We start from the raw sequence: 12,319 nt of genomic DNA, 5'->3' as shown, positions 1-12,319 counted from the left end.
ATGGCGCTGTCTGAACGAACTGAAATATAAGACGGCTCTTGTTTCGATTTACAACGAAGTGATTATTTAATTTTGAAGAAATTTAATACGAGAAAGAAAAACAGGCAGTTTCTTGTAGTTTATGAGACTTCAGATGAATTCTTATAAATAAGTAACAAAAGTGTAGATGAGATAATATAGAATAAAAAATAAAAACCTTATCTTGTAAAAGGTATATTTAAAATCTCTAAAAAGGGCTATATCACAACAAAACGTTTTCGGGATCAATATTCCATCATCAGTGTTATCACAGGTTTATATGCTTTAAGCCACCAAAATATACGGGTAAAAACCCTCGAGTTGTTTTAAGCAGTTGAGGTTACATTATATTATCCTATTTTAATGTAACCTCAACTGTTTAAAACAACTCGAGAGTTTTTACCCGTATATTTTGGTGGCTTAAAGCATGTAAACCTGTGATAACACTGATGATGGAATATTAATTCCGAAAACGTTTTGTTGTGATATAGCCCTTTTTAGGGATTTTAAATATACCTTTTACAAGATAAGGTTTTTATTTTTTGTGATTTATGGTATACAGCCAGTTACAGGAATTTTTCCTTGTGATATTTATAATATACACACACCCAAACTTATATGGAATCACCATGTATTTCAAAGTAATATTATTTATTAATAATATTAATAGTAATTTAGTAATATTATTTTGAAAAAACTTCTAATTGTTGCGAAGATTAAAGGTTTTTATTGAAAATAAACAAATATACAAGACATCGGATAGTACAGCCCGGTACGGTATAGATTATTTGCTTGAGTTGCAAGTTGAACGAAAATAAATAAACTAACTTTTGCGTCCAAAAACGAAAATATGCCTCGTGTGGGATTATAGAACTTACAACGAGGAAAGATTAATGGTCTTGTGGAGAAAGTAATGTTTTTAGATGGACATAGCTGCAGAACTAGGCGTAATACAGGGCGTTCTGTCCAAAACATATGCTAGATAACAGGAACTAGGAAAGCTCAAAAATAAAGCAAGAGAAAGTCGCCAAAAGTAATAATGGCTCTCCACGATCGTTTAATTGTCCAATCAGCTGGAAGACACCCAACCATTTCTCACCTGCAGCTCCAAAGGCAGCTTTTGGAAGCTACATGTGTAACTGTTTCAGTTGAAAAGATAAAAAGAAGAGTTCGTACCAAGAAGTATATAGCAGTTGACAGTTATGGGTTCCCGAGTTATCGAGGCAGTACAAGATTGATCGCCTAAATTGGTGTCTTCACCACCAAAACTGGAACATTGGGAATTGACAAAATGTGCTATTTTCAAAAAGAGTCAGAATTTAATGCAATCGGATGGAAAATCAGATGACTCACGAAATCGTGTACTTAGAGGTCGAGGAAGGCAAGCAAGAATGAAAACTGTCAGATCTGTTCACAAATATACAAGGGGAAGTGTAATGTTCTGGAGAGTAATTGTGATTCGTAAAAAAACTCCTTTAATTTTCATCCAATCAACTTTAACTGCTCACAGGTATGTTGATAACCTGTAGTCAGGCTCTGGAGAGGCGCAACAGGAGAAAATTTAATTTTATTGCATGGTAATGGACCTCTACATACCATTAGAGTGACTACAGGCATCATTGAAGCAGAAGGTATCCCTTGCTTGGAGTGGCCTGCTTGCTCACCCGAGCTTAATCCTATAGAGTATTTGTGAGATATGCTTAAAAGAAAAATTAGAGCTCGCCGGGATAATCCAGAAAACACCGCACGGCTAGTACAAGCTGCTTTTAAAGGATGGAGCAACCTACCACAACAAAATGTTGATAATTTTATTAGGAGCGTGCCCACGCAAACTGAAGCTTGCATAAGGACTAGAGGTGATAACACTGACTACCACAAAATACAAAAAAAAAATAAATAAAAACAAGTTAAACATTATTCGTTTTACATTGAAATTTTGTATGCTATTGACTTTAAAACAACTACTTTCAATTTGTTTGTTGAATACTTTATTGTTTTATTTAATTGTTATGTATTTGTTATTAAATTGCTTTAAAATAAATAATGTTTGACTTCGTGTGTTCGTTTTTTTAAATTCGCCCGAAATAATAAGAAATATCAGGTGATTCCATATAAGTTTGGGTGTGTGTAGTTTATTAGTAAATGAAAACATGATAAAAACCAAAGTAGACGGAAGGGGGGGGGGGAAGAAAAACATCGACTCGCCAAGAATCTGTAAGCCATAAAAAATATATATAAAGGAAAAGATTCCTCTCATTGGCTGTATACCATAATAAAAACTTACTAAGGAAGTAAAACTTCACTTGTAGGTAAATGGTATATAAATTTATTAAAATTTTTATCTAAAATGCTCCAAATTGGATTGAAGTGGGTACATTTATAGTACAAAAATACACAAACGTTTTCGGACCAATCAGTCCATCATCAGGTAGAAAACCTAAAATAAGCAAACCACTGCATTAAAAGAGGCCAAGATGAAATGTTGACTGTTTGAAAGTTAGGAAAATTAAAACATGTGGTTACTTACTTTAGATCCAAAGTAGTTGGAACTAGCTACATAGTTAGGTCAAAAGACCTTAAAGTTACAATAATTAGGCCATTTCGGCTACAACAATGTCGACAATAAGTCGATGTTTAAAGAATTTAGAAATGTAGTGGTACTACAATGTGGTCTTCATCTTGGGTTCAAACTGACAGACTGAAATATGACATTGAACGAATTAATTTATTATTAAATTAATCTCATTACCGTTAAACCATAGTAATCTACTCTTAGTTTTGTTTTATTCACCCTGTCTTATTTACATGAATTCAGGCAACCAGTTATATTCTTAACTCTACACTGTGATTATTAACTTAATTGCATTTCATAACAATCAAACTCCAGATTTATTCACTAATTCTTTTATCTTATATTTATCATCTAATAAATTTCCTTTTATTTTTCTTTAGTTTATTTTTCTTCTTTTTTCTGTTCTTCTTTTCGAACAAGTGACGTCATTACCTTGTTGGCAAAATTTTCGCTTTCAATCGTCATAAAATTATCATAAATAATTTTATGTTACTATTAATTATCATAAATAATTTTATGTTACTATTAATTCATTATTCTCACTCATTTATTTAATAGCTAATTAAATTCATTTATTTAAGTAAAAAATATTTTTTGCATTGCTAAAATACAAAATAACTGCATACACATAAAATTCCCTACCTAGAAGGTCTTGTCAATATTCGTTCAATGCCATATTTCAGTCTGTCAGTTTGAAGCCAAGATGAAGACCATATTGTAGTACCACTACATTTCTAAATTCTTTAAACATCGACTTATTGTCGACATTGTTGTAGCCGAAATGGCCTAATTATTGTAACTTTAAGGTCTTTTGACCTAACTATGTAGCTAGTTCCAACTACTTTGGATCTAAAGTAAGTAACCACATGTTTTAATTTTCCTAACTTTCAAACAGTCAAAATTTCATCTTGGCCTCTTTTAATGCAGTGGTTTGCTTATTTTAGGTTTTCTACCTGATGATGGACTGATTGGTCCGAAAACGTTTGTGTGATTTTTGTAGTATAGATGTACCCACTTCAATCCAATTTGGATCATTTTAGATAAAAATTTTAATAAATTTATATACCATTTACCTACAAGTGAAGTTTTATTTCCTTAGTTAGCCATAAAAAAACTTTTGTTTAAATCCATTGTTAGAACCTAGTATTTAAAATCTACAAGATGAAGTTTTGGCAACAAATAAATTTTGTAAGAGGCATTTGAAATATGCCTAAAAACGCCGAATTTAAACTTTCTCACTACAAAATCGTCGGTCACTTCAAGCGTTGTTTCTGAGAAAACGGTCCATCCTACACCAAAAGTGCTAATAACTATTTTTGTTCAAAATTATCTCAGCTACATTTCTTTTTGGAAACATTTTTTCTACGACGTACAGATTCTTGGTAAATCGATGTTTAACGTTTTCCTCCCTACGAACAGGGGTTTTTTAGGGGTAATCCCGGGGATCAATATAATTTACATTTTAAAATAGTTTTATCAAATAGAGTATTTTAATTAATATCTAATACAGGTTATTTTCAGGGTACTGCCGTTTTGTATATGTTGGCAAATTTTTTACACAAAGAAAATTTAGAAAATGGCCTTAACGACTATCTTATTTCGTATAAATACCAGAATGCTGAAATGAAGGAACTCTGGAATGTTCTATCAAAAAACACCAACCAAACTTTGGATGTAAAAGTAGGTAAGAGGATTTGAAGACCACAAGAGAAAAGTAAAAATGCCACAAAACAATTCTTAATTGATCAAATAATGAATAGGTATATGAACAAAAAAATTATTTTTGCTGATGGTACCAGTATCACTTGGAGCAACTCAAATATTGCAACTCTTCATGCTACTGTAACTTCTGATCTACTTACAATAAAAACCTGGCCCGACTCTAATTTACTCTGTTTTAACGTGGATCAAACAGTAGCATTATCTTATAAAGGAGCTCTTCAACCCTTACCTCTTAATAACAGCCAGATCAGTACCGTTGATTCTATAAAATTTCTTGGTGTTTTTTTAGACAGCAACCTTAAATGGTCCCTTTATATCGATTTGTTATATAGAGAGCTAGCCTCACTTGCTATACAATAAGATCTGTTTCGAAGGAAATCAATTTAGCATCTTTCAAAATAACATATTTTTCTTTGTTCGAGTCTCTTCTTTTTGGGGTTCTGGTACAGCTGCCCATTCCGATGTTATTTTAAATTACAAAAAAGAGCAATAAGATATCTGTTTGGCCTCAGAATAACAACACATTGCAGAAGCCACTTCAAAGATCACTTGTATTTTAACACTTCCTTCTTTAGACTAAGTTTTCAATCTAATAGCACATAAAATAACACCAAAAATATTACTCTACATCCCACCATATTGAAAACAATGGGAACCTTCTCTGGTTACACCTCCCAGGCTTCTACAATTTGCAAGCCATAACGGATGCTGAGACTAAGGAAGATGAGGGAATTTTACAATTTATAATTCACGTCCCATCTGCTCAGCGCGGTAAAGTTCCAACGAGAATGATTCCCTTAGAAGTTCTAGTCCTCGTTGAAACTTTACCGCGCTGAACAGATTGGACGTGAATTATAAATTGTAAAATTCCCTCATCTTCCTTAGTCTCAGCATCCGTTATGGCTTGCAAATTGTAGAAGCCTCGGAGGTGTAACCAGAGAAGGTTCCCATTGTTTTCAATCTGGTGGGATGTAGAGTAATATTTTTGGTGTTATTTTATGTGCTATTAGATTGAAAACTTAGTCTTTTGCTAGCAGTTGCCGCTAGGACATCCCTGCCATTTCATTCGTTGCAATGCGTAACTGCACGCCGGGGTTTGTCCTGGTTGGGTCAGAGAGAGCAGCATATATGTGCCTCCTGATGAGAGACTAATAAGTTTCGAAACCGGTAGAGGTGCTTGCTGCACTTTCTGATTGAACTAGAATATGACGCGGGTGTAGTTTCGTGTTGCAACGAAATTGAAAATTGTTATTCATTTTTGACTTCCTTCTTTATATATTTTCGAAACTGTTTGCTTAATTCGTAAACATCTACATGTCTTTCCAGCAAGACCTAATCATGACTATTCCACCAGAAATTCTACCTTTGACGTCTATTTACCGGTACAAATCTATATATTCTGCAAAAAAACTATACAACCATCTCCCTCTACAACTTAAATCTACAACATCTTTCCCCAAGTGCCGCAAAATGAAAAAAGCATATCTATCTGAAAGACTATTTTTCAGTAGAAGAGTCTCTTAATGAATAACTAAGAAATTACAGTATCTTTATGTACAAGTAGTAGTATTTTTATCTATATTTGGGTGTCATATGCATCAGCTTAAATAACTTATTAGTTCCTAATACAGGTAGATTATGCAATTTACAAATTATTTAAATTTTGCAATATTGCAATAGATTGTGTTTGTTTTACTTCATTATTTTTTATGTATATTGACGATTTATGTACTTATTTGTTATTACATATTTCTTTTTCTGACTCTTTGTAAGCTTTGTCTATAAAATTGTACAATTTTAAATGACAATGAAGCATATTTCTATTCTAATATGTATGAAAAGTAGTAGACTATCGAAAGTGGAATCAAATTCCACATTGTAGCATTTTTACTTTTTCTCGTGTGGTCTTCATTACAAAATTTTCGTGAAATATCTTACGTTCTTGAAAATTTCCAGGTGGTAATGGACACGTGGACGAATCAGATGGGTTTTCCACTTGTAACATTAAGACGAGAGAATAACACCATTGTTGCCACACAAAAGAGATTTTTGGTTACAGTTGAAAAAGGAAACAATACACATCATGCACTGCTTCCTTCTGGTTATGATTATAAATGGCATATCCCTCTAACTTATTTCACCAATAATGACAGCGAAGTTAAATATGTTTGGATGAATATGACTGAAGGTAAGTGCATAAAACAATTGGAAACTTCAAAATCACTATTATTAAAAATTGAGATTTTACACAAAACATGTCAACATCGCGAATCGTGAATCTATAGTAAAACTATCCACATACACAGCTAAGTTGTCGATCAACTGAGCGCTCTCTGTCGTAATTTGAAATTTGCTAGCTAGCACAGTATGTTCACCTCTATTCCTATTCCGGTTCACCTGTACATTGTAGATATTATTGTTTTATAGACCGTAGGTCTGGACTCATATGGAGATATATAAATTTTAGCTAATTTAAATGTACCACCGTCTGATACTAATATCTTAGAAAATAATTTATGGCATATTTTTTAGCAAAATTTGACGTTGGCGATATAAAATGGATCAAAGCCAACGCAAACCAAACAGGCTTCTACAGGGTTATGTACGACGATGATATTTGGGCATCATTAATTAAGGTCTTGAAAACCAATCACAAGGTTTTTAGTGCCGCCGACAGAGCCAGTTTAATTGATGACGCATTCTCTTTGTCCAGGTATGTTGTTTTTATGTACTTAATATGATGTATATATTATTATGCTCTGTCTTTTCTCCTTATTATGAGATTGATAAGCATCTTATTAATTAGATTAATTAATTAATTATTTTAATTGCTACTCATGAACAAACCCAAAATTTAATAAAATGTTTCAATAAAAAATATTCTCATGGCTAATTGATTGAATGTGTTACCTTTATTTTGTGGCTTCTAGTATTTTTCGTTGCTTACTTCTTCCAGGACAAAACGGAAAATAAATATACTCAAAATCATATAAATTTTATAACTACTATTTATTTATACAGGGTGAGGCAGATAAAGGGCCTATTAGAAATATCTCGAGAACTAAAGCTAACAGAATAATGAAAATTGGTATACAAGGGTTTTGAGGTATAAACTATTTAATGAAAATATTTTGGTCTCTTTGCTACTTCCGGTTATACCGGGAGTTGATGGTAACTTCGTATTTTTAAATAGGACACCCTATATATTTTTACATTTTTGGATTCTCCTCGATTTCTTCTTTCTAAAAATATAAGGTTTTGTAATATTACGCAGGGTAGGTTAAAAGATAATTACGTTTTCTTATTAATTTCGTAGCAACGTTCACATCCTGCAGGATTGTAGTAGTTTGACATAATAAACTCTATTAATGTTCAAATGATTTTTAATATAGTCTACTATTGTTAAGAGTTATTAGTATAGTTAAATTTTTCATTTTAGTATACAGGGTTGGCCGAAACTCGGAATGAGTATTTTCTGAGTTTTCTTAAATGGAACACCCTGTATTTTAGTATCGTAATGAACTGTTATTTTATGGTACTTTTTAATTTATTAAGCATTCCCTATAACTAACTGCTTTAATTCGTGAGTTATTGGTGATTCAAGTCAAACATTAATTGCAACACAAAATAGGTGACATTGTATTAGGTTGGCCGTGAAAATATTCAATAACAAATAATTTTTTGGAAATAAATACATATTAATCTAGACTTATACTTAAAATTGTCAATAAGGGTTGAACTATCAAAATACCATCGAAGTTAAGATTGTTGGTGTGATTAACAATTAAGCACAAATTAAAGCAGTTAGGTATAGGGAATGCTTAAGAAGTAAAAAAGTACCATGGAATATCATTTCATTACAATACTAAAATATAGGGTGTTCCATTTAAGAAGACTCAGAAAATACTCATTCCGAGTTTCGACCCACCCTGTATACTAAAATTAAAAATTTAGCTACACTAATAATTGTTAACAAAAGTAGACTATATTAAAAATCCTTTGAACATAAATAGAGTTTATTATGTCAAACTACTACAATCCTACAGGGTGTGAATATTGCTACGAAATTAATAAGAAAACGTAATTATCTTTTAACCTACAATGTATAATGTTATAAAACCTTATATTTTAAGAAAGAAGAAATCGAGGAGAATCCAAAAATGTAAAAATATACAGGGTGTCCCATTTAAAAAAACGAAGTTATAAGCAACTTCCGGTATAGCCGGAAGTACCAAATCAATGAAAATATTTTCATTAAATAGATCAGGCTTCAAAACCCCCTTATTCCAATTTGCATAATTCAGTTGCCTTTAGTTCTCGAGATATTTCTAATAGGCCCTTTATCTGCCTCACCCTATATACTATACCAGTGTTTGGCAATTTTGAAAATGTTTGGCCATGAAATTGTGTGCAAAGCCGCTTTATCAAGAATGAACTTGATTAAAAATCGGTAGAGATCTCACTTAACAGATGAATATCTCAACTTCGTAATGAGACTCAGTTGCACTAAACTCACTCCACACTTCAGACAGGTTGTACATAAAAAAATGTCACTTTTCTCTCTGATAATTAAATTTTGTAAAGAGTTTTCCCCCTTATTGTTATACTAACTAATCATTAATTTTGAAATTAAGTAAGCTGTAATATAAAATTGTCATGTGCATTTTTTATACTATTCATTTCCTCTCTACTACATGTTAAGTAGGAGTACTTTTCAGATGTGCATTTAATTAAAATAATTTTCAGATTTAATAAGTTTGCAACAAACACCTTGCATTGAAACTAATGTAGAAAAGATAACATGTTAATTAGCATTTTGTACTATGATTATTTATTTTAAATTCCTTAGTTTCCTTTCTACAAAATTGAAGATGTCTAAAAACTTCATTAGCATTCAAAATATAAATTCCTAATTTTTAAAATATTCTCAGTAAAAATTTACAATACTGCTGTTTTTTTCTCTCAGCTCGGTATCTCGTGCAAAGTTATAATCCCTGTATAATTAGTTGGAGCAAGCTGTATATCTCTCCACATGTAATATGTATGCTAAATATTTATATTACAATCAAGTAGCCTCTCTCCAATTTGGAGATGATTGTCCTGAAAACCTATCCATCAAACGTTGAGTACGACACGATTGTATTTTGTCACCCAGACTTTTATATTCCGAAAAAATCTTTAGAGAGACTTTGAATTAGAAACAAGAGGGACATCTTTGTATTTTGACAACGACACCCCATTTGGGCGTCGAAACGTTAATAAAATTATTTTATCGCCATCTAAGGTCATTCATTATTGTACTCATTTGCCCTCATTTACAGCAGTAAAGTAACACTTTATTGTACTGAAAGAAGAATTTTACTTCACCTGCCGCGATTAATCAAATTAACTGAGATTGAATGTAAGTGGTCGATGGCAGTAATCGAATGGCGAGTATTTGAGTGGACTCACACTTTATTTAATTTAATTATTAAAAATATTGTACGCAATTTGCGATATTATCAATTAAATTTATGTCAAAAAGTGTAATTCTGTAGTATTTTGTAATTATATTCATATAAAATAAATTAAAACTTTACCGATTTAGTAATTATTCAATATTGATAACTATCGATTAAAAATCGAAAGCGGCCATCTTGCAAGTTATCTGTCATCACTGTCATGAAATTATTATGAGGTCTAAAATTTAAAAAATTCTTAAATTGTAAATTGCAAGTAAGTGTTAAAACCAATATCAAATTATGTTGGCAAATATTATTTTATATCAATAAAACATATCTTAACCGATTGTCAAATATACCAGCAAACGAGAAGTAAACTCAACCTTCCCAGGGACATATCTGAGCTTCTTAGAGACAATACAAATATCAACAATACGGCTACTCGTTCCAGACAGAAACTGGAATCTATTCGGGCACAAGGAGTTTGTACTTCTCGACTTGATTACGATTTCGTCTCAACACGAATCTGTTTCCACGGTCACCAATTTAACACACTTTACACAAAAATGATACTTTCAAACTGGACTGATTGCTTTCGATGTTAATTACACAATGAATCCTTTTTCTCTCATCAATTTGAAACTCACCACTCTATTCTCCTTCCATCCGTCTCCTAGCCAATCACAAGCATTCTCCACACATTCATATCCCTACTTTTTTTCTTAATTACAAATAGTATTGTATACAAAATGTCTTTCTTGTCAATTTCCAGGAGATATTACAATTAAAAATTTTTACAATCTAGAAAAACCCTCTTTCCTAACTAAACAAAATTGTTTACGATTCGTTTCTTTCTGCGAAACCATTTAGAAACACTGTCCGTTTTCAATCCAACCTCGGTATACATTAACTTTCTAAACAACCGTTTGTAGTTCATTGTGTTGAAATGTATAAATTGTTCGAAGAAACTTTGCCACTAAAATTTTACTCTTCTGCGAAACACTGCTTACGGCTAAATTATTTTATTTACAAAATTTGACTATACACATGAGGAGGGTATATCTGAATTCATTTCGCATAATCTGTCCGAAGTATTGTAACTTTCGAGATTTGATGGTGGTCAGTATGTTCCAGGTTTTCTTCCTTCTTCTGAGGACCTCCTCGTTTGTTATTCGGTTAGTCCACAGAATCTAAACTATTCTCCGATATAACCACATATCAAATACTTCCAATCTTCTGCATATATCTTCGTGCAAGGTCCATCTTCAACGTCATAAAGAAGAATAAAGAAGACTTAGCATCGCAGAATTCTTATTTTTACACCAAGAGACAGGTTGCATTATGAGCCTTAATATCTCATATTTCGCACCTCTGGTAATGTGGCCTAAATATTCTAGCTTTCTTGTTTTGATGTTCTTTATCACCTCGCAATCCTTTTGCAGCCTTCTTAACACTTCTGCATTTGTAACTCGTTGGATCCATGGTATTTTCAAAATCCTTCTATAGCACCACATCTCAAAGGCTTCCAACTTCTTTATATTTTCTACTTTTAGTGTCCAGCTTTCCACTCCATACAACAAGATCGAGAACACGTAACATCTTAAGGCTCTTATCCTCAGCTCCAGAGGAAGATCTCGATTAACAAACATCTTTTATTTTTATAAATGCTTGTCTTGCAATTTCAATGCGTGTCCTGATTTCTCTACCCTGGTCATTGTTTTCATTGTGAGTGGCCGTGGGTAACGGCATAAACGCTGGCCTCATACGCCAGTAGACGTGGGTTCGATCCCTGCCAAAGACAAACCATTTTCATTTCCAATAATGACACGAGCCGTCTCACCGTGCCTCGGAGAGTACGTTAAGCCGTCGGTCCCCCTGGGCTAGTGTACATCGACACTAGTTACTTGAAACAGGGTTAAAGATGTAATTGGCGCTGGAACTATCCGAAAGGATCTCCCCGGCAAAAGTGCCATACGATATTATTATATATTGTTTTCATTTACCTAGGTTCCCAGATATTTGTAGTTATTCACTCTTTCTACTTGTTTTCCCTCGATATCCAACCTTCCTACTGCATGTTGCTTAGAAATAATCATGAACTTGGTTTTCTTAACGTTCATTTGTTAGTAGTCCATAGTCCAAAATATGTACTACTAAAATAAACAAAAAATGTTGCTAAGTAAAATATTCTTCTAATAATTTATTTAATCCGACTCATTTATATTGGCAATTCAGACATGTATTATACATTTTAAAGTAGAAGACTTTAAAATGATATTGCCAATATTTATGAGTTGCGTTCCTGGGACGACTTTACTGAAAGATAGTTCATTCAATTACATGAAATCAACCCCAACTCAAGAATATCCGTCACAAAAAAATCATTGTGATCTGTCTTTAAAAAAGACAACCAAATGCAACGATGACAGTAAAATTCTCGCGTTAGAGATTCCATAGTAAATCTCGAGGGAAAACGAGGAAAAAACCTCGTGATACTATCCCGTCATAGTAAGTATTTGGTCTTACATTTAATTTACTCTCAAGAAACTAATACCAAATTCTGACT

General features: G+C 32.5%; 1 protein-coding gene across 3 annotated transcripts in view; it reads left to right on the top strand.

Annotated features, from left to right (window-relative positions):
• The window catches only part of LOC114325143 (endoplasmic reticulum aminopeptidase 2-like), a 133,182-nt gene that overhangs the window by 107,192 nt on the left and 13,671 nt on the right, over positions 1 to 12,319 (top strand). For all 3 annotated transcript variants that reach the window (XM_050663525.1, XM_028273097.2, XM_028273096.2), the window contains 3 exons: positions 4,112 to 4,270; positions 6,269 to 6,500; positions 6,845 to 7,025. In XM_050663525.1, coding sequence (XP_050519482.1) covers positions 4,112 to 4,270; positions 6,269 to 6,500; positions 6,845 to 7,025 — 572 coding nt within the window. The remainder of the gene's footprint in view (positions 1 to 4,111; positions 4,271 to 6,268; positions 6,501 to 6,844; positions 7,026 to 12,319) is intronic.

This window comes from Diabrotica virgifera, chromosome 10 (assembly GCF_917563875.1).
Source record: "Diabrotica virgifera virgifera chromosome 10, PGI_DIABVI_V3a".
Classification (NCBI taxonomy): domain Eukaryota; kingdom Metazoa; phylum Arthropoda; class Insecta; order Coleoptera; family Chrysomelidae; genus Diabrotica; species Diabrotica virgifera.
Note: the sequence above shows the minus strand (reverse complement) of the source record. Positions and strands in the feature narration are given on the sequence as shown.